This window comes from Miscanthus floridulus, chromosome 16, assembly GCF_019320115.1.
Source record: "Miscanthus floridulus cultivar M001 chromosome 16, ASM1932011v1, whole genome shotgun sequence".
Classification (NCBI taxonomy): domain Eukaryota; kingdom Viridiplantae; phylum Streptophyta; class Magnoliopsida; order Poales; family Poaceae; genus Miscanthus; species Miscanthus floridulus.
In genome coordinates this window covers 64,571,699-64,598,276 of record NC_089595.1, presented here as the reverse complement: position 1 = coordinate 64,598,276, position 26,578 = coordinate 64,571,699, and the positions used below count along the sequence as shown (strand labels likewise).

General features: G+C 53.4%; 1 protein-coding gene and 1 long non-coding RNA gene across 2 annotated transcripts; one reads left to right on the top strand and one right to left on the bottom strand.

The window, feature by feature from the left end:
- Positions 1-9,373: 9,373 nt before the first annotated feature.
- Positions 9,374-11,306, top strand: LOC136510751 (uncharacterized). Its single transcript, XM_066505099.1, has 5 exons — positions 9,374-9,475; positions 9,562-9,951; positions 10,545-10,731; positions 10,988-11,062; positions 11,140-11,306. The coding sequence occupies exons 1-5, from the start codon at positions 9,374-9,376 to the stop codon at positions 11,304-11,306; spliced, it is 921 nt and encodes a 306-aa protein (XP_066361196.1).
- A 9,803-nt stretch (positions 11,307-21,109) lies between these two features.
- LOC136510146 (uncharacterized) lies at positions 21,110-22,299 on the bottom strand. Its single transcript, XR_010772626.1, has 3 exons — positions 22,126-22,299; positions 21,406-22,020; positions 21,110-21,309 (listed from the first exon to the last, which is right to left on the bottom strand). It is a non-coding gene; the product is annotated as an uncharacterized lncRNA (long non-coding RNA).
- Positions 22,300-26,578: the final 4,279 nt, after the last annotated feature.

Sequence of the window (26,578 nt, the reverse complement as noted above, 5' to 3'; positions counted from 1 at the left end):
TTGAATTTGCTTCTTCATTTTCCCCAAATCGTGCATGAGAATCTGGAGAATCTGCTTGTCCAGGTTCTAGGTGAATCACAACCCTACCCATTTTCACTAGTTTTTCAAATAGTCTCATTGCCATTCATAAAACTTGCACCTCAGTCGGACCTATAAAAAAAATCAAGGGAAACAAAATAGATGCACTCAAAAGACTAGATGAAATCTATGACTGCATCCAACCAAAACAAGAGATGAGCAGATGCTTACCTAGGGATTGTTCCTTGGGCATTTGAAGAACAAACGACCAGGATTAGTGTCAGTCTTTGACTGAAGCTCAATCACCATCTCCATGCCGTACTCATCACAAATAATTATAGGGAGGCCTGTCTCTTCCCCAACATCGTCTTCTTCTACATACGGCAGCCTTCGAGGATGTTTGCTCTATGACGACGAGCAATCCATCTGACGAGACATGGTGTTGCCAGAAGTAAGGGAACGAAGAGGAGAGGAGTAGGGGGGCGAGAGCAGTGGTTGGCATCAGGGGCGACAAACCCTAGCACAAAGGGGGAAGAAAGCTAAGGCCGTTATAGAATAACGGCCAACGGCCGATTTTATCGTTGTATTGTACCATTGCAAACTGGAAGGACAATTTTGTCTTTGCTCATGCCCCAAAGTCAAAATAGACCTGGCACCGCATCTATGCCATGGTGTACGCTCTTCCATGTCTACTGTATTCGCCGTATCATAGGGTTCTTGATGCAATTATATGTCCGCGTTTGGCAGGGTAGAAATGAAGCAACACCACCGAGCAGCCATGAAACAGCGATGATGATCAAAGTATCTACGCTGGCTCCTTTGACACACCAGCAGTGATATTCAGTAGCTATAAAATAGCGCTGGGCGGGAGGGGGAAATGCCTTCCCCCAAAATTTCCATTCCCCACCCTCCCCTCTGGCAAAATGCTCTCCTTAGGTTCGAGATGCTCTCGTGCCCGCTCATCATCGAGCTGCCCCTAAGGCCATGGGGCGTCGACCTCGGCTCTTGCTGAGTCCTCCCATCCGCCGGTGCAAGGGCCTCCGACGAACAGTGCTATGAGCCCAAGGGATGGCAGAGAGCGGGCAGGGTGGACGGGCAGCTTGATGGCGAGCGATGGACAGCAGCATCTAGAACCGAACAGCACGGGGCGTCAACCTCTTCTCTCTCTGGGGGGTCCTCCCATCCGCTAGTAGAAGGGCCACCGTTGAATGGTGCTGCCAACACGAGGGATGGCATAGAGCGGGTGAGGTGGAGGGGCACCTCGATAATGAGGGGTGGATAGGAGCATCTAGAACCTAAGGCCACAGGGCGTCGACATCGCCTCTCGCTGGGGGTCCTCCCATCCACCAGCGTAACCTTGTGGCGGTCGCGTCTGGCTACCCACCCGCCACCCCGCACATTACCTCTGAGGTAATCATAATTAATTAGCATCAGAATTGTAGATTTTATTTTAATTTCCCTTTCGAATGCTGTGGATGTTCTCAAATTGTTGTTAATTTTGGGTTAAAAACTTCAGTACACATAGGTGGTGTATTCTAAAACTATATATATGCCATGCCAAAGATTTGGCAAGCCAAAGTTAGGTAAAAAAGTTGCCATAGATTCGGCAAGCCAAATGTGAGAGGTTGGCAAGATTTGGTAGCCAACAAAATAATAGCCAAAATCATGGCTTACCAAATCTTTGGTTTGGCAAATTTTGGAAGCCAACCAATCAGGATCTTAGCTTGTTTGTCGACAGAGAGAGTTCATACACGGAATATGTTGACCCCGTGCACATTGTTTTTTGTTAGGACTTTTTCTACCAAATTAGGGGATGATGTACACTGCGAATGAAGTAGCAGCGGCTGATGGTTTTGCTGGAATCATCACACTCAACCTAGAGTCAAACGACAAGGATGGTAATCCATGTGCATATCCGTAGTAGCTATTTCCAGGAATAAACTTATAGCCTAAGTATTGTGTAGGCACCCATGGTTAGTGAACACAATGTCGGACAACCCGTGGAGGCAATTGGTGTCATGGATCAAGAAGAAGTTGTATCAATTTTACAAAAAAGTTCGCCCTTTGCAGGCATATTAGGTGATGGATCAACCATTTTAGCTTTGTTAGTATATATAAATGCATTTATGTGAACACCAAGGTGAATGTGTCTAATTACACATTTAATTATTTTGTAGGTTCAAGATACTCAAATGCAGGTTAAGATGGGGTTCTTAAACCCAACCAGTGATTGTAGTTTTTGATCAACTGACAAAGGGCTTGCTGTTTAACAAGTCAAATATCCTCCATACTTGTAGCCATGCCATGTAAGTTTGTTGCAAATGACTCGTTTTGTAGTACACATTACATGTTGAGTGGTTCAGCCCAGCTACTTTCCATGGGGACATTGTGAATGCAGGAACCATTATATATGTCCATTTTGACATCATCTTACACGAATGCACTCTCACTATTTTTGGCTGACCAATTTGGAGATATCTGGGTTGCAAGCTCTTGGCGATTTCATTATGGAGTGATTTCGTGTGTGGGATGAATCTGATCCACATGCAACCTCATCTATGATCTCACCTCCAGCTCATAGGTTGGCCCCTAAAGCCCTTCAGTCAATTGACCTACTTAGACTATGCAGCAAAGTTTGTCTTAACTGTGTTTCACCTTTTCTCTTGTGTTGTAGGCAGTACTATCATCTTTAGTGGAGCTAACCATTTTGGAGATATTTGGGCTACAAGATCTTAGCAGTTTCATTATGGGGTGATTTCGTGAGTGGGATGAATCTGATGCACATGCAGCCTCATCGATGATCTCTCCTCCAACTCAGAGGTTAGCCCCTGAAGCCCTTTAGTCAATTGACAATCTAGCGACCTACTTAGACTATGCAGCAAAGCTTGTCTTGACTGTGTTTCACCTTTTTTCTTGTGTTGTAGACAGTAGTGTCATCTTTAGTGGAGCTGACCATTTTGGAGATATCTGAGCTGCAAGAAGATCTTGGCGGTTTCATTATGGAGACCATTACCTTATCTAATCATGGTGCTATAGTTCCTGACCTCGGAATACAGGTTTTATTTTGGACGTCTGCTTGTGTTCTAAAAACTATATATATTCGCTGTGATTGCATTTGGACGTTATGTCGCTATGGTTTAAAACTATGTATGTCGTTGTCATTTTGTATGGATATTTGTCTCAGTGGTGTTCTAAAAAATATATATGTTGCTGGCAATGCGTAGGCCATGAAATTTCTGTATTGTTGGTGAACAATAATGATGCATAGTGGTAACACCGGCGGTAATGGACAAAACATTACTGTCGGAATAAACACAATGGTGGTGGTGACATTGCCCCTCATTACCACCGGAGGGAGCACCGACCACATGCGATAGCACCTACATCACCGTCGGATGGTACTCTAGACCGACGTTGATATTCTTGTCATCATAGCCGGATGGTACAATAGACCGGTGTTGATGTTCTCGTCATCATAGCTGGATGGTACGCCCATCCGGTGTTGATGTTCTCGTCATCGCCGCCGGATGATAGGATGGCCCGGCGTTGATATGTTCATCATCACCACCGATTGGTACTCTGCCCCAGCGATGATAGGTACATCATCACCGCCGAATGGTACGCAGGGCCGGCATTGATGGTTACATCATCACCACCGGATCATATGCCCACCCAACGTCAATGGTTACACCATCACTGTCGGATGGTATGCCGGTCCAGCATTGATGAACGCCTCATCACCGCCGGATCGTACGCCGACCTGGCATCGATAGTTACACCATCACTACTAGATCATATGCCGGGCCAGCGGTGGTAAGACACCATCACCGCCATATGGTACGCCGGACTGACGGTGGTAAAATACCGTCACCATCGGCGCACAACTGGCAGAGATAATGGTCGCCGATCACTGCCGACATACACCACCGGGGGCCAAAACCATCGGTAATGGGGGTTCTAGAGCCGGCGGTGATTAGCTTTCTGTAGTAGTGTAGCTCCCTTTGGGTAAGGTTGAGAGGGCTCCTCCCTCTCCCAACCCCTACCTCTTGTGGATGAGGGCTTCTAGGTGGTTTCCATGGCCATTTCTTGCTGCATCCAAGCTTCAATCCCCTCTCCTTTCTCTTCCTTTCCATCTCCTCTCCTTGCTTGAGTGTGAGAGAGTGTAGAGAGAGATGAACTAGAGAGAGTGGGTGTCAGTGTTTTGGACCGGGGGGTCCTCAACCGGCTAGTGAAAATGTACTGCGTGCCCCTAATCCCAGATGGTGATGCAAAGAGACACAAGGTTTATACTGGTTTAGGCAATAGGTGCCCTACGTCCAGTCTAAGAGAGCAATCTTGTATTCCTTGCACCAAAGTGCTTGTAGTAGGGGTTTACAAGCTAGGCGAGAGAGGGAGCTTGTCCCAGGTCTCTGCGTGGAGCAGCGTGGGTTGCCTGAGATGTTGATCTCTTGCAACCTGGAGGAGTGTGAGTTATAGAACGTTAAGCGTTGCTTGCGTGTGTGCATGTGTGTGTCTCCGTCCGTCTATGCGTGCGTCCTTAGAAACGGCCCCGGTCACTCTCTTTTATAGTTGAAGGGGGGACGGGGGCGATACATGTGTTCGTTACATGGCATTTTGTGAGCAGAGGTGGTATGTCAAAGCCCTGCAGCTTGTTACTATGGCGGTATAGTCGATGGAGTGGTCTTGTCCTCGATGCACTGGAGCGACGCGCTGGTCACACCTGATCCTGTGTGATATGGGAGCTCCTATAATGGCTTGACGCAGGGCATGGTGCATACTGTGGACGACGTTCCGGTCGCTGTATGTTGACAACATAGAGAGCTGAGGCCTAGTTGGTGCAGAGGCTGAACCATCATGAGGGGCTCGGCGGGCACGAGTCCTGAGGCTACAGGGGTGCGAAAGAGGGTAGCCGAGGCTCAGAGGGAGCAGTTGGTCCTGCGCACTAATTCTGAGGCTATAGGGACCCAGACTTGACTCTCCACGCCGCGCTGTCCTCGGAGCAGGTTGGGTTAGGCAGCACAATGCCGCATAGGTGTTAGTCATGGGCATAGTGCCGAGCACAGCGGCCGGTAACCCCTGCTCCGTCCTATCCCGGGCGGCATGGCGTCGATGTGACTCCCATCTCGTTGGCTGCTCCGATGTATCGAGCCACCGTTTGGCTGATGTCGCGGAAGTGGTTGGTCGCATTATTTGGATGTGATGTCCCGGTCAAGGCGGCGATGATGGGGTAGCTGTCGAGCCGGCCTCAAGTGAGGCAGAGAATTGGTACCTCGTCCGAGGCCATATGGGCGGGGCCTTGAGCGAGGCGGAGAATGGGCACCTCGTCCGAGGCCTTACGTGCGGGGCCTCGAGCGAGGCGGAGAATCAGCACCTTTTCCGAGGCCTTACGAGCGGGGCCTCGGGTGAGTCGGAGAATCTGTACCTCATCCGAGGCCTTATGTGCGGGGCCTCGGGTGAGGCGGGGAATCGACACCTCGTCTGAGGCCTTACGTGCGAGGCCTCAAGCCAGGTGGAGAATCGGTACCTCGTCTGTGGCCTTACGTGCGGGGCCTCGAACGAGGCAGGATACTGTCCGAGGTGGGCCGGGTGATCCAGCTGAGCCTCGAATAAGGTGGGGGTTTGCCGATGGTTGTCTCTTGGCTTTGATTTTTACAAGGTCTAAGCGATTTTTTTGGTTCTTGCTTAGGGGACCCCTTTTATGGTACCCGATAGTAGCCCCCGAGCCTCGGGGGGAGCGTGAGCGCTCTCCCTGAGGTTTTGATGAGACTTGGCTCATGGCAGCTCCTAGTGGGATGGTGTTTCATACTCGAGGCTTTGGTGGGTGCGCGTGAGCTCACCCGCCGGGTGTAGCCCCCGAGGCCCTGGAGGAGTGGGTTTACTCCTCCAGGGGCTTTTCTCGTATTGAGCGAGGGGTTTTATCATGTTTGTCGAACCCTTGAGTGCGTGTTCAGGTCGCTGGGTCTCGGCTAGGTTGCAGGAAGAGCCCCCGAGCCTCTGCGTGGAGCAAGAGGGCGATCAGGAGTTTCCCTATCTTTTTTGTGCATCCCTCGCGCATCCTTTTTGTTCGGAAGGAGGGGTGGAGTATGCTAGGCTACCCTTGGTGGGTGCGAGCAGTGACACCTCTGGTGAGCTATTATCGGGTAAGTCCAAGTGGAGGCCCATGCCCCATTCAATAGGGGTCGGCTGGTGGTCTAGAGACACACTCCAAAAGTACCAGAGGGCTTCTCTAGTGGGTCCTAGGGCCGTTCGATTGGCCCTAGGGGCTCGGTGCCTCCCTACGGTGGGATCCCATTCAGAGACCTCCCTGCCAGTCTTGGACACGACTTAGGGCATCCCAAGCAATCGCTTGCTTGGGCCTTGGCCATGTACGGGCTCACCCATAGTCATCCCTGACTCTGTTGTCCTAGGGCGGCTATCGAGACCCTCGAGGCCCAGCCTTCGAACCCCTAGACCGTAATGGACTCGGTGCCCTTTATCGTGTTTTGCTGAGCCCCTGAGTGCGAGTTTGGGTTGCTAGGCCTCGGCGTGTATGCAGGAAGAGCCCCCGAGCCTCTGCGCAGAGCAAGAGGGCAATCAGGAGTTTCCTTGTCTTTTTTGTGCGGCCCTCGCGCATCCTTTTCGTTCGGAAGGAGGGGTGGAGAATGCCAGGCTACCCTCGGTGGGCACGAGTAGTGACACCTCCGGTGAGCTGTTATCGGGTAAGTCCAAGTGGAGGCCCATGCCCCATTCGATAGGGGTCAGCTGGTGGTCCAAAGACACTCCAAAAGTACTAGAGGGCTTCTCTAGTGGGTCCTAGGGCCGTTCGATTGGCCCCAGGGGCTCGGTGCCTCCCTGTAGTGGGATCCCATTCAGAGACCTCCCTGCTGGTCTCGAACATGACTTAGAGCATTCCAAGCAATCGCTTGCTTGGGCCTCGGCCATGTATGGGCTCACCCATAGTCATCCTTGACTCTATTGTCCTAGGGCGGCTGTCGAGACCCTCGGGGGCCCAACCTTCGAACCCCTAGACCGTAACAGGCTCGGTGCCCTTTATCGCATTTTGCCGAGCCCCCGAGTGCGAGTTTGGGTTGCTGGGCCTCAGCGTGTATGCAGGAAGAGCCCCCGAGCCTCTACGCAGAGCAAGAGGGCAATCAGGAGTTTCCCTTTCTTTTTTGTGCGGCCCTCGCGCATCCTTTTCATTCGGAAGGAGGGGTGGAGAATGCTAGGCTACACTCGGTGGGCACGAGCAATGACACCTTCGGTGAGCTGTTATCAGGTAAGTCCAAGTGGAGGCCCATGCCCCATTCGATAGGGGTCGGCTGGTGGTCTAGAGACACACTCCAAAAGTACTAGAGGGCTTCTCTAGTGGGTCCTAGGGCCATTCGATTGGCCCCAGGGGCTCGATGCCTACCTGCGGTGGGATCCCATTCAGAGACCTCCTTGCCGGTCTCGGACACGACTTAGGGCATCCCAAGCAATCGCTTGCTTGGGCCTCGGCCATGTATGGGCTCGCCCATAGTCATCCCTGACTCTGTTGTCCTGGAGTAGCTGTCAAGACCCTTGGGGGCCTAGCCTTCGAACCCCTGGACCGTAACGGGCTCGGTGCCCTGTTCCTTAGTCTGAAACGAATCGGGTGGGGGATATTCCCCTCCCATCGGCTAACAACGGTGGGCATGCCTTTTGAGGTGGTTTCTCGAGGAGACAGAACGGTGCCTACCGTTGCTCTGGTCGGACATGATGCGATGTCTACGGATGGGACATTACTATGCATGCGCGGTTAATAAAGAGAGCACTGGGGAGAAGAAGGGAGAAGGGGGTGGAAAGGCGAGAGAGAGAGAGAGAGAGGTAGCGAGAGGATGCCTTACCGCCATAGCCGTGCTCTTCACCGCATCCATGGCCAGCGGCGCTGTTGTCGTTCAGGCGAATCCTTAGGGTCCATCCGATGTGTCTGCAGCGACGCTGCAGTCGCTTGTTGACGACGGCCTCCTCTGCCCGGTTACTGACCCCAACAGACCGGAGTGGATTGCTCCAGGGGCCAAGCCGAAGCTGAGGCCACATGATGGCTACATCATGAGCTTCGTGGCCTTCCATGAGCGCGGTCTCAGCCTGCCGGCGGACCAGTTCATGCGGGCGCTCCCACACTACTACGGCGTGGAGCTCCACAACTTCAACCCCAACTCCATCGCATAGGTGGCCATCTTCATCGCCGTCTATGAGGGGTACCTAGGTATTGCCCCCACTGGGAGCTATGGCTCCACCTCTTTTGGGTAGGGCTCACCACCAAGCCGGCGGGCACAGCGGGCACGAGGAAGGCGATGAGGGCCAACGGCTGCACTCTCCAAGTGCACCAAGACCGGTAGCTCCTCTACATCCTGACCCAGCTCGCATTGTCCAACCGCCGCTGGTACAATAGCTGGTTCTACCTCCGCAATGATGACGGCGGACTTCCCCCCTATACCGGGCGGATTATGGAGAGCCAGCCGAAGAAGTGGAGGTACGGTGTCCCGACGGCTGATCAGCCCAAGCTATGGCCGCTTCTGGAGGCACTGGAGAGGCTATGTAGCCGTGGCCTTACGGCTAATGGCTCGACGGTAGCACCTGTTCGAGATGACACCAGATGAGCCGATTGATGGCGTCCGGTTGTCCACCATCGCCCTCTCCGACGAGGAGATTCTACGTCAGGTGAGAGAGACGGTGGAGGGGCAGCTGAGGAGTAGTGGTCTGACCCCATTCCCGATGCGCCCGTCGTGGGGGTACATCTCTCTGGTGAGTGACACACCATTGTGGCCCCCGAGGCCTCCTTGCTCCTCGCATTTTCCTGTTCCCTTATTTGTGTTTGCTGTTCCTGCAGGGGATGAGGGATGTGCGAGCCTCCCCGCGCGCCTGTTCTCGAGGACGTAGAGCGGTGGGCAGTGAACAAGGCACATGCCGAGGCACAGAAGAAGCGGAAGGACGCCGAGGAGGCAAGGTGCAAGAGGAAGGGCCTCGAGCGTGACGAGCTAGAGAAACGCCGCCAGCAGCAGAGGCACGACGGTCCCCCGGTGGAGCCGTCTTCATCACCATCGTTGTCGGATTCCTCGAGCGATGATGACAAGAGCGAGGCAGGGCAGGGTACCCTAGACCATCTCCCTGACGTCAGGGGGACGGCGCCCGGGGCATCGGTGAGCAGCCCATCATTTCCAGGAGGAGGAGGAGAGGACACCTCGGGGCCGGCGATCGCCCGTCCCGGGGCCAAGGCCGACACGCCCAAGGCATGGGCGTTAGGGAAGTGCACCGTCAGCCCAGTGGGCTCGACGGCGGAGGTGGAGTAGGCGACGGCAGGGGCGACGCAACCACCTCCATAGAGGGTCGAGGGGACGCCGGAGTCCAGCGAGGGATGGCCGGCACCGGCGGACATGGGGGCCATGCCACCACCACCACCACCACCGTTGTAGAGGACGAGGGATGCAGTGTGGAAGCGGTTGTGTCCCCGTTCAAGGTAATTGTTTTGTCAGTGGAGTTGCAGCATCTCCCGCTTGTCCCTTGGTCATATGCTGACCTTGTGAGCGCTTTGCCTTCAGCTAGAAGCATCAGGTGGAAGCGCCCACCCTGGCACCACGTAAGGCGCTCAAGGTGAGCACCAGCTCCACCGCCCAATGGGTGGTGGAGGTGCAAGCCGCCATACAGCGTGGCATGGCGTCGGCGAGGGTCGACCCAAAGGAGCCGGTCGCCCAAGGAGATGTTACTGAGGTGGCCACAAAACGAGCGGGGGAGGAGGCGCCTACGTCCCACGAGGCCGAGGCCCGTGAGTCAGATGAAGCCGAGGCGCCCTCAGTCGCTGAGACCACCGAGGCCGAGATGGTAGAAGCCGGGGCTCCTAGGACCTCCGAGGCAGAGGTGGCAGATGCCGGGGCTCCGAGGACCACCGAGGCCAAGATGGTAGAGGCGGGAGGTCCTGAGACCGCCGAGGCCGAGGTAACGGATCCTAGCTTGGGTGCGGCGGAGCCAGTGGCCCAGGGTGCGGGGATGGAGGCGGGGCAAGCTTCGATACCACCCCTAGTCCAAGACCCACCGCCGTCATAGGAGAGCGTCCGGGAGGTGGAGGTTCATTCAATCTCCTCCGATGATACTTCCCAGGGGAAGGAGGTGGCGGATGCTGAGGCGGCCAGCACCATGGAGCAACCAGCTCCGACCTCTGGCAAGGGGAGCTCGGCCCTCGTCCGGGTGCAACCTGAGCCCCACGGGTGGCATAGCCCGCGTGTCTTGTGGCAGAGCCGGGACGACCCTAAGGGGGAGCCTCTGTTCACCCTCGAGGACGCTGTCGAGGGGGGGCACTAGGACTCCTTCGAGCAATTCCGCCGTCTGGCGGAGCAGTCGCTATGGACAACGCTGTCTGTCGTGGCTGACGATCTACCTAGCGTTGCCCAGGTGCGCGCTTTCTTTTTTCGTGCTATGTCATCTTTTCCTGAGTTTTCTCGCAGTGATTGACATCTGTTCTGCCTATCTAGGAGCTCGAGGCCCGGTCCCTCAGGAAGTCATTGTTCCTCTAGCAGGAGAGGGACGTCTAGGACCAGCTCCGGCATCAGAAGGACCTGCTCACTGGTGCCAACGAGCTTCTGTTGGCGTGGAGCGTGGAGGTGGAGGACCTCTGCCTTCGCTGTGCTGACATGAAGGCTGAGGCGGCCACGGCTTGGGAGCAGGCCGCCCCTTTGGTGGCGCGGATCAAGGAGCTAGAGGAGTTGACCCAGGTGGCCAGTGAGCGGGACACCTTCAGGTCCCGGGCCGAACAAGTGGAGGTCTCTGCCAAGGCCGTCGCCGAGTAGCTGGGGGTGGAGCAGGGCGCGCACCTGCTGACGAAAGTGCCTTGGCGAAGGCCCTCAAGGTGGCCAAGGCCTCCTAGGTCGAGGCCTTAGCCTAGAAGGAAAAGGCCGAGGGTGAGTCCTATTAAGCCGCGCCCCTTGTTTTATTTGTTTTTCTTACGTTCGACCCCTAACTCCCCGATGTCATGCAGAGCTGGAGAAGGAAGCTTCCAGGGCGGCTGAGGCCTCTCGTGTCGAGGTCCAAAGCTGGAAAGAGAAAGCCGAGGGTGAGTCTCGTAGGCCTCCACCCCTGTTCGGCTTATTTTCTTTTGTGCTTAACCTGATCCTGCTTGTCTTGGTGCAGGGTTGGAGAAGGAGATCTCCCGGGCAGCTGAGGCCTCTGTTGAGGTGCAGGCGGTGCTCGAGGCCAAGATCCAGGAGCACAACGCGCTGCAGAGCGCCGCCTGTATCGCCTACAAGGCCCTGGAGGTCGGGGGGTCGAATTGGGCAGCTCCCTCGGGAGCCGCTTGACCGCGTTGAGCGGCCGAGTACATGAGTAGCTCTGGGGGGTGCTGCATATGGGCATCAAGCGTGCCCTGGATGTCGTCTCCTCGTACTACGCCGGCATCGACCTCGAGGCCGTCAGCGACGGTTACGTCTTGGCTGAGGATGATGAGGAGGCTGAGGAGGAGGTCATGAAGCTGGTGGAGGCGGCTGAGGCCCCTTGCACGGCACTAGCCAGTTTGTTCGAAGAGGAGGTGGTTCCTCACAGGCCGTCCGCCGACGCTGGTGACCCTGAGTTTTGACCTGGGCCAAAGGGGTCATGTAAGCAGATTAGGATTATTATTGTACCGTAACGCTTGTGGCCATCGAGGCCTTTTTTAAAGTACTTATGCGTCTATGCTTTTTAATCATTTTTTATTGTATTTCCGAGCCTCTGCCCTCTGTCTCATCTCTGAACATATCACTTGCAAGAAACTTCCTCGAAGCCTAAGCTGCCCCTCGGGCAAAAGGTGGTGAGGGAGTTGCCGTAGCCCGGAGGCGTAGGCTGTCTCGCGGCTCGGCTGGCCTTTTGGCCCTGAGACAGACTTTTGGTCCTTAGGTTTTTTACAATCGATTTGTCAAAGCACGCTAGAGAGTTTGGCGTAGAATTTTTTTTCGAAAAATGACTAAAAATGGTGCCTAGGACTTAGGGGGTTCCCCCCCTTCTAGCCCCCGAGGGAGGCTCAGTTCTACAGAGGCAGAGCCGAGTCTTGTTCAAGCCCTGCGGTGGGCACCTCTATAGAGGCAGAGCCGAGTCTCCCTTATAGCATTATCGTAACGCCGATCCCCCATCGATGGGCTCGGGGGGTTTCTCGAAAAATTAGAACAACTAAAGAACGCTTCTTTAATGTATTTCGAGAAACAATGTGTACAATGCTTGGAAATTTAAGGGTAGAAGCGACGTAGTTGTTCTATGCTCCAAGCGTTGATGAGGATTTCGCCCTTCTCGTTGGCTAGCTTGTAGGTCCCGAGCTTTAGAACTTGGGCGACAATGTACGGCCCTTCCCATGGTGGGGTCAGCTTGTGGCGGCCCTTGTTGCTCTGCCTCAGTCTCAGCACCAGGTCGCCCACCTTTAGGTCTCGGCTTCGAATGCATTGGGCTTGATAGCGTCGTAGGGCTTGCTGGTACTTGGCCGAGTGTAGCAGCGCAACATCTCGGGCTTCCTCCAGTTGGTCGAGGGCATCCTCGTGGGTAGTGCGGTTGCTCTGCTCGTTGTAGGCCTACAGCCTCGGGGAACCATACTCCAAGTTAGTGGGGAGGATGGCCTCGACTCCATAGACCAGGAAGAATGGTGTGAACCCCATGGCTCGGCTCGGAGTGTTCCTCAGGCTCCAGATGACTGACGGGAGTTTAGCAAGCCATTTCTTGCCAAATTTCTTCAACCGGTTGTATATTCTTGGCTTGAGGCCTTGTAGGATCATGCCGTTGGCACGTTCTACTTGGCCATTTGTCCTAGGGTGTCCTATGGCCGACCGGCCACACGGATGTGGTGGTCATCGTAGAATGTCTAGAACTTATGGCTGGTGAATTATGTCCCATTGTCAGTGATGATGGTGTTTGGAACCCCGAACCTATGGATGATATTAGTGAAGAACAGCACCGCTTGTTCGGATTTGATTCGATTGATCGGACGAGCCTCGATCCACTTGGAGAACTTATCGATCGCTACTAGCAAATGGGTATAGCCCCCGGGGGCCTTCTATAGAGGCCCAACCATGTCCAGCCCCCACACGGCGAATGGCCATGTAATGGGGATGGTTTGGAGGGCTTGGGCCGAGAGGTGCGTCTGCCGCGCATAGTACTGGCATCCCTCACAGGATCGTACGAGCTTGGTGGCATCCTCAACCGCTGTTGGCCAGTAGAACCCTTGGTGGAAAGCATTTCCAACGAGCGTCCGAGGCACTACATGGTGCCCGCAGGCTCCCACGTGCAAATCCCAAAGTAGGGCTTGGCCTGCCTTGGTGGTGATGCACCATTGCAGGACGCTAGATGGGCTTCGCTTGTACAACTCGCCGTTGTTGAGGACGTAAGTTTTGGCTTGTCGTGCTTCGGTCCTGTCTACAGGAAGTTCTCCTCGAATGAGGCAATCAAGGAACGGGACTCGCCAGTCCGTGCCCTAGTTGGCCTTGGGAGGCTCCGCGTTGATTTCCATGACCTCGGGCTCGGCCGAAGGGGTCTCGGTGATAGAGGGGGCCTTGGGCCCTATGGTGGGCTCGACCGGTGGGCCCTCTTCCGCCGCCGAGGCATAGTCGATGGAAGGCTTGTGGAGGTCTCTGGCGAAGATGTTTGGGGGACCGGGGCCCGTGCCGACGCCATCTTGGCCAGTTCGTCCGCAGCCTCGTTGAATTTTCGCGCAATGTGATTGAGTTCGAGACCATTGAACTTGTCTTCTAGGCGACGTACCAAGTTGTAGTACGCCTCCATTTTGGGGTCATGGCAGTTCAACTCCTTCATCACTTGATTGACGACGAGCTGCAAATCGCCCCGTACGTCGAGACACCGTACTCCAAGTTCGATGGCGATCTGCAAGCCGTTGACGAGGGCTTCGTACTCGACTGCATTGTTGGAGGCAGCGAAGTGGAGTTGAATCATGTAGCGCATGTGTACTCCGAGGGGTGAGATGAAGGGCAGACCCACGCCTGCCCCCGTCTTCATTAGGGACCTATCAAAGTACATGGTCCAGCATTCCGCCTGGATTTGAGCAAGTGGCAGTTGGGTGTCGATCCACTCAGCCACAAAATCGCCCAAGACCTGAGATTTGATTGCTTTTCGAGGCGCAAAAGATAGGGCTTCCCCCATGAGTTCCATGGCCCACTTGGCTATTCTACCCAAGGCCTCCCGGTTCTGGATTATCTCCCCTAAAGGGAAAGACGACACCACGGTCACTGGATGGGACTCGAAGTAGTGACGCAGCTTGCATTGAGCCAAGACTATGGCGTAGATCAACTTCTGGATGTGGGGGTAGCGTGTCTTAGTCTCGGAGAGCACCTCGCTGATGAAGTAAACAGGTCATTGGATGGGTAAAGCATGCCCCTATTCCTGTCTCTCGACCACCACGACCGCGCTGACCACTTGGGTCGTTGCGGCGACATTGAGCAAGAGGGCCTCGCCCTTGGTCAGTGGCACCAGGACAGGACAATTGGAGAGCAGTGCCTTGAGCTTGGTGAGGGCTTCTTCGGCCTCGGGTGTCCAAGAAAAGCGTTCGGATTTTCTCATGAGGCGGTACAGAGGCAAGCCTTTCTCGCCAAGGCACGAGATGAAGCGGCTCAGGGCCGCAAGGCATCCCATAACCCTCTGCACTCCCTTGAGGTCTCAGATTTGTCCCATGTTGGTCATGGCAGAGACCTTCTCTAGGTTGGCCTCATTGCCGCATTCCGAGACTATGAATCCCAAGAGGACCCCGAAGACACACTTCTCAGGGTTGAGCTTGATGCCCTTCTCTCTAAGGCATCTAAAGGCTATTTCCAAGTCGCCGACGAGATCACTGGCCTTCCTGGACTTGACCACGATGTCATCCATGTAGGCCTCGATGGTTCACCCGATGTGCTCACCAAAGACCTAGGTCATGCACCGCTAGTATGTGGCCCCTGCGTTTCTGAGGCCGAATGGCATAGTCACGTAGCAGTATATGCCAAATGGTGTGATGAAAGAAGTCATGAGCTGGTCGGATTCTTTCATCTTGATTTGATGGTAACCGGAATATGCATCAAGAAAAGATAGGGTTTCGCATCCCGTAGTGGAGTCAACGATTTGGTCGATTCGAGGTAATGAGAAAGGGACTTTTGGACATGCTTTATTCAAACCAGTGTAGTCTACACACATCCTCCACTTCCCATTTTTCTTCTTAACTAATACAGGATTAGCTAACCACTTTGGATGGGACACTTCCATGATGAATCTGGCCGCCAAAAGCTTCTACACCTCCTCACCGATGGCCCTGCGCTTTTCCTCGTCGAATTAGCGCTGGTGTTGCTTCATCGGTCTAGAGCCAGCCCGAATGTCCAGGGCGTGCTCGGTGACCTCCCTCGGTATGCCCTGCATGTCCGAGGGACTCCACGCGAATGCATCGGCATTCACACGAAGAAAGTCGATGAGCATGACTTCCTATTTGCTATCGAGGGTGGTGTTGATCCTCAGCGCCCGGTCGTTGGAGCCGATGGGGTCGATCGGGACAAGCTTGACGGCCTCTATGGGCTCGAAAGTCCCGACACGATGCTTGGAGTCGGGCACCTTGCTACCAAGTTAGTCGAGGTTGACGATGAGGGTCTCGGCCTCTACGAGAGCCTCGGCGTACTCGATGCATTCGACGTCGCAGTCGTATGCATGCTCGTATGTGGACTCGACAGTGATGACAATGTTGGGGCCCGGCATCTTGAGCTCGAGGTAGGCATAGTTGGGGATCACCATGAACTTGGCGTAGCACGAGCGCCAAAGAATGGCGTGATAGGTCCCCTTGAACCCTACCACCTTGAAGGTGAGGACCTCCTTGTGGTAGTTGGAGGGGGTGCCGAAGCAGACGGGCAAGTCGATGCGCCCGAGGGGTCGCGTGCGTTTTCCTGGCACGATGCCATGGAAGGGCGCGGCATCACCTCAGAGCCATGACTTGTCGAGCCCCAGGAGTTCTAGGGTGTTGGCGTAGAGGATATTGAGGCCGCTGCCTCCGTCCATCAACACCTTGGTGAGCCGAGTGTTGCCGATGATCGGGTCAACGACGAGTGGGTACCGCCCGAGGTTTGGGACGTAATCGGGGTGGTCATCCTGATCAAAGGTGATCACCTCCTGAGACTAGTTGAGGTACCAGGGAGTGGCCACCTTAACCGAGAAGACCTCCCGACACGCCTTTCGTTGTCGTGCCGTGAGGCACGCTGAAGGCCCGCCAAAGATCATGAAGGCGTTGTACACCTTGGGGAACCCGTCGTCCTTGTCGTTGTCCCTATCACCGGTGTCCCTCTTCTTGGCCTCGTCGTTGGGGAGTCCGAGCTTGGTGTAGTAACGCCGGAGCACGGTGCATTCTTCGAGGGTGTGCTTCACCGGGCCCTGGTGGTAAGGACAGGGCTTCTTAAGCATGTTATCGAAGAGCCCGAGGCCTCAGGGATTCTTGCGTTCTGTGGCTACGACTAGACCGGCCTCGAGGACCTCTTGCTTTCCTTGGCGACCCTTTTTCTTTTTCTTGGGGAGGTGGGAGGCCGAGGCCTTAGGGGCCTCGTCCCTCCGCTTCCCCTTGGTGTCATTGTCGGGGAAGATGGCCCCGATAGCCTCTTCGCCCGAGGCGAAGTTGGTGGCGATGTCGAGGAGTGCAGCCGCCGTGGTCGGTATGTTCCAGCCTAACTCTTAGACCAGGTCTCGACAGGAGGTGTCAGAGAGGAATGCCTGGACAATTTCTAAGTCGTCGACGTGGGGCAACTCGGTGCATTGCTTAGAGAAGCGTCAGATGAAGTCTCGGAGAGACTTGTCCGACATCTGGTGACAACTCTTGAGGTCCCAGGAGTTCCCAGGGCGCACGTATGTGCCCTAGAAATTCCCGATGAAGACCTTTACCAAATCGCGCTAGTTGTGGATCTACAAGGGAGGGAGGTGTTCGAGCCAGGCTCACGCCGAGTCTGACAGGAACAAGGGGAGGTTGCGGATGATGAGCAGGTCATCGTCCATGCCACCTAGCTAACAAGCCAGGCAGTAATCGGTCAGCCACAGCTCGGGATTGGTCTCGCCGCTGTACTTCGAGAGGTTGGCCGATTGCCAAAACCGGGCCACGAAGTGAGCGCCGCAGATGGCCTTGCTAAAGACTTGAGGGCCAGGTGGCCTAGGAGAAGGACTACGGTCCTCCCCATTGTCGTAGCGACTGCCTCAGTGCGGGTGGTAGCCTCGGGTGGGCCCCTAATTGTCATGGCGCCATCGCCTGCTGACCACATCATGTTCTCCTTGCGCCTCGCGTCGATCGCTGAGGCGGTCATGCACCGAGGGGGCCCTATTGGCCGTCGGTGCCCGAGCGGGCTTGGGACGAACCGAGGCCTCCCTATCCTGTCGAGGCAGTGCCGTGGGAAGTTCCGAGGTGCCTCCGCGCCATCGAGAGGTGGAACTTTCGGCCTGCTGTACTGCGGCAGTCTCAAGGAGGTCTCGGAGCTCGCCATGGACCCATCGCCCCTCTGAGGTAGAGGGCTCAGGCATCATCCAGAGTAGCATCACCGCTACCGCGATGTTCTGGCTAGCGCAATTGAAGATAGGGGGTTGTTCGCCCCCTTCGTCGTTGTTGATGTCGCGAGCCCTCCGCCGGGCTACTTAGCCATCACTGCGACCCCGCTGCTCTCGCTCGAGAGTGTCTCGAAGCTGCTGCAGAAGGAATCAGTCTTGTTTGACCTTGGCCTGGAGCTCACGGAGCTGCTCCAAGTCAAGGCGTTGAAGTTCCTCGTGGACGGGGTTCTTGTTCCGCGCCGCCGGGAGCTCGACGCGTGGAGGTGTGGCGTCGCCTGCCCCTTCATGGTGCGGGGAGCGGTTGCCTACCCCTTCATCCTCATCGCTCACTCTTGACATCCCAAGCTCGACGTTGAAGCACTCACGAGTGGGATTGTGAGTGCCCTCGTCATCAGAGTCGGAGTAGCCAAAGCAGTAGTCGCTTGCGACCATGAAGCGACGCATGGCTTCAGGGTCACGAAGCCTAGAGAAGTCCGCTCCAGCCCACACCTCGTCCTCCTCCAAGGAGTCAGTGTGGGTGTGGGTCGAGGTTGTGGTGATGAGGTCAAGGGCGAAGCGTTGGTGGTGTCCTGGGGGCTCCGCCTGAGTGGAAGCATAGGCGGAAGCGTAGGTGACGATGGCATTGCTCAACCCGAAGGGGTATGGGGATGGTGCCATCGCCGGGCCCCGCTCCGCTGGAATCGACTCCTTAGGAGGTGGCGGGGCAGAGCTTGATGATGGGGCGTTGCTGCGTGCTACTGGCGTCTTTCCCTTGCCCAGGCTTAAGATGGACAGGTCCCCAACCAGGGACTCTGTACCAACAGCCGGGTGTGGGATGCTGGCGGAGCGCGGTGTGTCGCCCTGAGCTCGCGCGGCGGGTGATCCCGCCCACGTCGTGCCTGGCGAGCGTGATGAGAGCTGCTGATGCGTGATGTCATCATCGGTCGGTAGGGCTCTGGGTGTGAGGAGTACCATATCGTACTCACATCCTAGAGACATGAACTTTAGGCTCCCGAACCAGGTCACCGAGCCGAGACACAGTGGTCGCATGGGGTCCGCCATCCGGAACTTGTTGGGATGACGAAGCTGACACACAGTAGTCCCCCTACCTGGCGCGCCAACTGTCGGTGTTTTAGACTGGGGGGTCCTCAACCGGCTAGTGAAAATGTACTGCGTGCCCCTAATCCCGGATGGTGATGCAAAGAGACACAAGGTTTATACTAGTTCAGGAAATAGGTGCCCTACGTCTAGTCTGAGAGAGCGATCTTGTATTCCTTGCACCAAAGTGCTTGTAGTATGGGTTTACAAGCTGGGTGAGAGAGGGAGCTTGTCCTAGGTCTCTACGTGGAGCGGCGTGGGTTGCTTGAGATGTTGATCTCTTGCAACCCGGAGGAGTGTGAGTTACAGAACGTTAAGCGTTGCTTGCGTGTGTGCGTGTGTGTGTCTCCGTCCGTCTGTGCGTGCGTCCTTAGAAACGGCCCCGGTCACTCCCTTTTATAGTTGAAGGGGGGGACAGGGGCGATACATGTGTTCGTTACATGGCGTTTTGTGAGCGGAGGTGGTATGTCAGAGCCCTGCAGCTTGTTACTGTGGCGGTATGGTCGATGGAGTGGTCTCGTCCTCGATGCACTAGAGCGATGCGCCGGTCACGCCCGATCCTGTGCAATGTGGGAGCTCCTATGATGGCTTGACGTAGGGCATGGCGCATATTGTGGACGACGTTCCGGTCGTTGTATTTTGACAACATAGAGAGTCGAGGCCAAGTTGGTGCAGAGGCTGAACCATCATGGGGGGCTCGGCGGGCGCGAGTCCCAAGGCTACGGGGTGCGGAAGCGGGTAGCTGAGGCTCGGAGGGAGCAGTTGGTCTTGCGCACTGATTCTGAGGCTACAGGGACCTGGACTTGACTCTCCACGCCGCGCTGTCCTCGGAGCAGGTGGGGTTAGGCAGCACAGTGCCGTATAGGTCTCAGTCGTGGGCACAGTGCCGAGCACAGAGGCCGGTAACCCCTGCTCCGTCCTGTCCTGGGCGGCATGGCGTTGATGTGACTCCCATCTCGTCAGCCGCTCCGCTGTATCGAGCCTTTGTTCGACTGACATCGCGTAAGTGGTTGGTCGCGTTATTTGGATGTGACGTCCCGGTCGAGGCGGCGATGACGGGGTAGCTGCCGAGCCGTCCTCGAGCGAGGCGGAGAATCGGTACCTCGTCCGAGGCCTTATAGGCGGGATCTCGAGCGAGGCGGAGAATCGGCACCTCGTCCGAGGCCTTACGTGCGGGGCCTCGAGCGAGGCGGAGAATCAGCACCTCGTCCGAGGCCTTACGGGCGGGGCCTCGGGCGAGTCGGAGAATCGGTACCTCGTCCGAGGCCTTACGTGCGGGGCCTCGGGCGAGGCGGGGAATCGGCACCTCGTCCGAGGCCTTACGTGCGGGGCCTCGAGCGAGGCGGAGAATCGGTACCTCGTCCGAGGCCTTACGTGCGGGGCCTCAGGCGAGGCGGGATACTGTCCGAGGTGGGCCGGGTGATCCAGCCGAGCCTCGGATAAGGTGGGGGTTTGCCGGTGGTTGTCTCTTGGCTTCGATTTTTACAAGGTCTAAGCGATTTTTTCGGTTCTTGCTTAGGGGACCCCTTTTATGGTACCCGATAGTGGGAGTGCAAGAATGGGTGAAGAGTGGGTGAGTGAGCTAGTGGGTGCTCTGCCTTGGCCATCTCACGAGCTGGACATGTGTGCATTTGGGTGGGGCCAGGTGATCTCTCAAGGTGACACTTCACATTTCTACATGGGATGATTCTACCGGATGCTCCATCGTAACGACGGACTGTCTGGTGGTGTCGGTTTACTATCCGACAGGGACTGAACTCTGTCAGGACATGCAAATGAATTGGTGGATGGTCCGGTGGTGTTGGCGGACCGTCCGTCAAGTCAACAGTGAGCAAACTGAATGCAGAATCTAGTGCAGTTCAGTTTCTAGTTTTTATATTTCAAATGCAGAGATGCTTATGATGCTGATGCTTATAAGGGTGTCGAAGACCGGGTCACGACAGATATGGATAACTACTTCTAATCCTCAAGTAATAAGAGTAACTATGGTACCTTTAGAAGGAAAACATCTTTTTATATAATATTCATGGAGGTAAAGGACAACACACAAGGCTTTTTCAATCACCTACGCATAGAAATGTCCCTGAATTAGCACCAGATAAGGTACAGTTAAATTATTGAGAGCGACTTTGATATTATGAGGAGCATATCCTCCAACCAAACTTTGGGAATGGCACATAAATTCTTTCAGCACACAAACTGAGAGTTACAATCCAAAAGGTAACATGTCTAAAAGAAACTGAGAGATAATATGTTGTAATAGAGCCTCTAATCTCGACCCAACCTTGTTTTCCCAGCAGTTTCTTTTTTATCCTCTCTCCATTTGCTATGAATCAAATGGTACAGCCAAAAAAGATGCAATCAATCAATTTAAGTAGAAAAGGAAACCGCATATAGACCATAGAAGCATGTATTTGGATAGGAGGTTTTATGAATATGTGATCTCTTATATTCACATAAAAGGAAATGAAAATGAATAAAACCAACGCACACTAATTAATAGTTATTATAAACTACCTACCAAATCGACTTGCTCAAACAATACACAGAAGAAGCTAGAACAGCTCACCAGTATACTGACACCGAGGCTTTTAACATAACTGGTCTACGCAGTTAACCCAATAAATCTAGGCAACCCAGCATCAGCCGAAGAAGGCTCCTGCACGCCGCATCAGTTAAGCTCCTCCCAAGAGATCTCCAGATGCCGCATCCGTCAAGCAGCACCTTCATAGGATGGACAAAGGGGACAAGCACAATATCAATCTACCTAGAATTCAAGAACCAGGGTAAATCATGCATGGAGATTAGAAATCATCCCACCTGAGTCTTTAGAGAACAGACCCAACAAAATCCCTAGCAAAAGCCCACTGTCCTAGATCGATATCATCACGGATGGCTCACAGTCGTACCCCAATCATCAAGCCCCAAATCACGCCAAAAAGAACAGCAAGACAATATGAGTCACGGCCGCTGGATTAAAAATCCTTGGAACCCTACAAATGACGAATGCCCACGGTCTAGATGTGGTGCCACGGAGATAAATCACTAGCTCCGACCTGCTAGAGAGGAACAATACGATAACGACACCAATGGAAAGGGAAGTGCTTGGGAGGAGCAGACACGTCACCTCAGGCAACCAGGACGTACGACGAACGGCAACGACCCTCGTGCACAGATTGGGTGGGAGAGAATCCGGCCACGCAAGAAGCGCATCGATCTAGCCGAGGAGTCGTCGGAGCGGTGGTACCCGGGTGGCACGGCCTTAGCCCGCGCCCGCCGTCGGGGGCCGTGTGCTGGGACGCTCGCGCTGAAGGCCTCCTGCGCTGGGGCCGCCCACGCCTGAGCTGCCCAAGACGGGGCCCGTCCACACCGGTGGCCTCCCGCTGCTGCGCCACCGCGGCTGTGCTGGGATCTCCATCAGCACGTCAGCCACGTCTGTGGAATAGGAATCGAAAACAAAGGAAATGCAACGCGAATCGAACGCTGAGCACAACGCTAATACGAATATACGATTAACTGTACCAGCAGCAAGTTCTTTACCAAGCCTAGCCTGCACAGAGGCTAGCACCATGAGCGCGCCTCCGGAGGTCCGTCACCCCGCAACTCTGCCGCCGGTGCGCCCAAACGCCGGTTCCTGCAGACGCTCATCCCTACACAGAACCTACATAGAAGAGAGGGAAGGAGCAAGGGCAGATCGAAGTGAACGTACGGCGAGCGCCCTAGCCCCTGGATGGACAATCCGGCGGCCAACAGTAACGCCGCGACGTGGCCAGGGCAACGCCGCGTCCAGGCCCGCCCGTTCAAAGACAGTAAATTAGGTTAAAAATAAAAATGAAAGTAACACACCGGATGCTTTTAAACTCACCAACGAAATATCTGGTGTCACCAGCATGAGGACAACAGCGAGTCAACAGGTCTATAACCCGATTTTGCATTTGAAATTCTGAAACTACTAGATGCCACCCTCCTGTATGAGTGCATCTTGGTTTCCACCTCAGGACCTAAGATTTCACCATACATGTTGTTACCCTGCAACAGACATGGGAGCAAATTTATAAGCCCTAGACCCTGTTCGCTTCGCTGAAAAATCAAGCCGAAACACTGTTCCGGCTAATTTGTTGTGAGAGAAAAATACTGTTCCGGCTGAAAAAATAAGCTGAAAAAGACGGATTATAAGATAAGTGAAGAGGGCCTAGAAAGATAAGACAAGAAAGTTCTAAATAAAAACCAATAGTCCATAAGCAAAATGAATTTGTGTTACTTGGCGTACCAATAGTCCAAAACCATGAGCCCCTTAAGCACTATTGTACTACATCAAAGCCTACTTATTATATATTATAAATCAGCCAACTCGCTCATAGACTACTGAAACCAGAATCGCGGACTTGACAAGCTGATAGATCAAAGCAAACTTCAGATATTATTTTAGGAAACCTAAAATTGTAGTTTGTATCAAAACGTAATAAGAGAAATCCTGAAATGCTTCGTACAGTACAAAGTTCAACATGGCACAACACATATTCAGAGTTATTTCAGTTCAAACCATTTTAATTCGGTGGTAGTGGCCGAATACATTATTATGCATTATACATAAATTTTGCAGCTTTTTCATATGAAGTTATTCAGGGTCTAACTTGTTCTATATCAATATAATATGTAGCTTTCCCACCTGTCAACTTTAAAAAAATGGAGTATTGAAATTATGGACAGTCCCAAACTCCTATAACTGAAACTTGATATTTCAAAGCTCCAATCACTTAGCACATATGCAACTTATTTACAGGTAAGCACGAAAATATTCAGTAACTTATATAATGCATATACAATGAATACCAAGAAAAAAATGACCGGAGTATTGGTAGTACCATTTTAGGTTGAGCTATGAGCTTCAAAATTCCAGCAACTGACAACCTTTTAAGAAGCATACATCCTGCACTGCGGTCATCACTCATTAGTGCCATAATACCTGATACAAAACCTATCATCCCCAAATCCAAACGTAAAAAATCAGAAATCCCCACAAGTACATGCGTGTGAGCAACCAATGCCATGGAGGTGAAATGGTTTGGATTTGTTGCAAAAGGCTCACACATATGATGATGGAGCTCATTGCATATGAGACATGACATTGAGTCATGTAACTAAGGTGGAGAAGATCAATACAAAGCTTGGCTTGATGGACCGGTTGCAAGTGTGAAGGGTAAGTTGAGTGATGACTTGGCCCCGGTGGACTGAAGCAACGGTGAAGAGCAAATGAAGTCAAGATCGGTGAACCAATACGGTCATGTGATGATATGAAGTGGATCATATCATTTATGATCATGATGGTGCATGTATTGCATCGACATTGCAGGAGATGAAATGGAATGCGTAAGGCAAAGGTATAATCTATAGGGCATTTCATGTAGAGAAGTTTATGACCGGATTTAGGATAGATGGCCGTACTATCAAGAGGGGCAAACTTGTTTGTATATTGGTCATCTTGTGCCACTTGAGCGATGTAACTTTGCATACGTGTTAGCATCGAGTGGCGATTAGAATTGAGTGACTAATCCTTTGGAAAATGTTTGTGAAATGCTAACACACTTGCACATGATGGTATACACTTGGTGGGGTTGGCATGTTTGCAAAGGAGAAGAAGTTGGAGTTGGAATGGATCAACTCGGTGAAGAAATGGAGGAGAGATGGGTCACTGTGAGTGATCGGAGTCTAGCGGCGTGGGTGACCGGACTCTGCGACGAGTGTCCGGTCAGGAGGTAGCATGGGTGGCACTTTGTCATGGGCACGATTAGACGCAGGGTAGGCACGGCGCACAAAGGGAGCGAACGCAGTGGCGCGTCCAGTCACGCTTGATCGGACGCGTCCGATCGTGTTATGGCCTCCTCGGGAGCTCTCTAGAAATGACTGGACGCTGGCTCGGGCGCGTCCGGTCATGGCAAGGAAGGCGCGTCTGATCCTGCTTCGGTGCGGCACGTGGGTGTAGGGGTGCGTGTGAGCGAACATAGCGCAGGCACGTCTGATCGTCGCAGGGCGCGTCTGATCATCATAGGGTGCGTCCAAATCGTCACTTAGGCACACAGGAGTGACAAAGAGCCATTGGGATCGTGTGATCGAGGTTGATTCATGTGGACACATGTAAGTGGATGCGTGACTGGACGCAGGGGTTGGCGCGTCCGTTCATCATGACCGGCGCGTCCGATCACCTCGTGTTTTGTCCAGTGAAGGTGTAATAACTCTATTTGGCTTTGGGGCTATAAATAGAGGGGTGTCTTGGCCATGGCTGAGGTTGAGCACCTAAGGGGACTTTGTGTCCATGCTTGAGAGTGCTTGGGAGCCCTCCAACTCACTTGTGCTTGCTAGATTGTGAATCCATTGCGGGTGAGTTATTCTAGTGCGATTGCATTGAGAGATTGTGTTGAGTGGCACTAGATGATTATGTTGCAAGCCGGTGGTGCTTGTTACTCTTGGAGGTTGCCACCTCCTAGATGGCTTGGTGGTGGTCTCTATTGAAGCATACAAAGAAATTTGTGCGGTGCTCCGGAGAAGTGATTGTGAGAGGAATTATGCTCACACCGCGGGAGCCGCGAAAAGCAACACTAGTAGACCGTGTCATTAAGCTACCCTCATTTGTGGCTAGGTTCTTGCAGTGCCCAATATGTGGGCTTGGCGGGTCATGCCAATTAGCCGTCGAACCACCAAGTGAGCGGTCAACACAACGGGAACTGGCATGTTGGCAAGCATGTGAACCTCAAGATAAAAATTATCGTGTCATCTTGTCTTCTTGTTGGTTTGCAATCCCCTTTCATAAGCTTGTATTCACTTTCATATACATTGTGCTTGTGTAGTTGCTCTTGTAATTAGTTAGCTTGTGTAGCTTGCTAGCTCCCTTCTTGCTTGTGTAGCCTAGAAGTAGCTCCCTTGCGTGACTAATTTAGTTTGAGTAACCTTGTTAGTTACATTGTTTAATTTGTGTAGCTAAGTAATTTGCGCTCTCTAATTTGGCTTATGTAGCCTTGTTATTGAGCGTTGCTAGTGAGCTTAGGAGGTTTGTGCTTTTGCATCACTAACATGTGTAGGAGCTCTCTGGTTGTCAAAGTACTAGTGCATAGGTTTATGTGACCTTGCTCTAGAATAGATTAGTTGAGCTCTAGCTAGCCCGACACCTTTGTTGCCTAACTAGGATTTTTATAAGGTGTTTGTGAACTTAGATAGAGGGGTGTAGTCTTGGCTAGATCGATAGTTCTAATTTCACATTTGTTTCAGCTAGCCGGCATGATTAATTTTAGAAAGGACTATTCACCCCCTCTAGTCCGCCATCTCGACCCTACACATGGTATCAGAGCTCGGTCTCTCATTTGTGGTCTTCACCGACCCGAGAGGATGGCGATCTTTGGGCTAGATGTTGAGTGTGACACATATTTTTTTGATGGCACACACTTTGCACGGTGGAAACACCACAGGCTTGATCATTTTCGTGCAATGGGTCCAAAGGAGTGTGGATCATTGTTGTTGGCTTTTCTCATGATGCTTTGGATAAGAGAAATCTAACCCAAGCTCAAAAGGATTGCTTACAGCTTGATACACGTGCTCAATATTATCTAACATGTGCTTTGCATGAAGATATATTTTAGATGTGTGTGGGACTTGGAGAGTGCTCATGACATGTGGTTGGCACTCCAAGCACTATTTGGTGACTCCTCCATGAGTGATGATGGCAAATTCAAGAAGGAGGATAATCACAAGGAGGAGGAGCATGAGCGTGTTGAGCATGACCACAATTTGGTGATTGTGGAAGATTGCTCCACCTCATGGTCAAGTGATGATGATGATGATGATACTACCACAAGATCACTTGACAAGGTTGATGATGATGTCTCAAGTGATGCACAAGATGATTCTACCCCATGCACACCTGGTGATGATGATGGTTCATGTTCAGGCTATGAGAGTGATGCTTCTACAAGCTCTCCAACATCACCACATTGCTTCATGT

Coding starts and splice junctions, on each gene's coding strand:
- LOC136510751 (XM_066505099.1), top strand. CDS start 9,374: ATGGCCGGCACCGGCGGACATGGGGGCCATGCCACCACCACCACCACC. Junction 9,476..9,561: donor CGGTTGTGTCCCCGTTCAAG/GTAATTGTTTTG, acceptor GCCTTCAGCTAG/AAGCATCAGGTGGAAGCGCC. Junction 11,063..11,139: donor CTGGAAAGAGAAAGCCGAGG/GTGAGTCTCGTA, acceptor GTCTTGGTGCAG/GGTTGGAGAAGGAGATCTCC.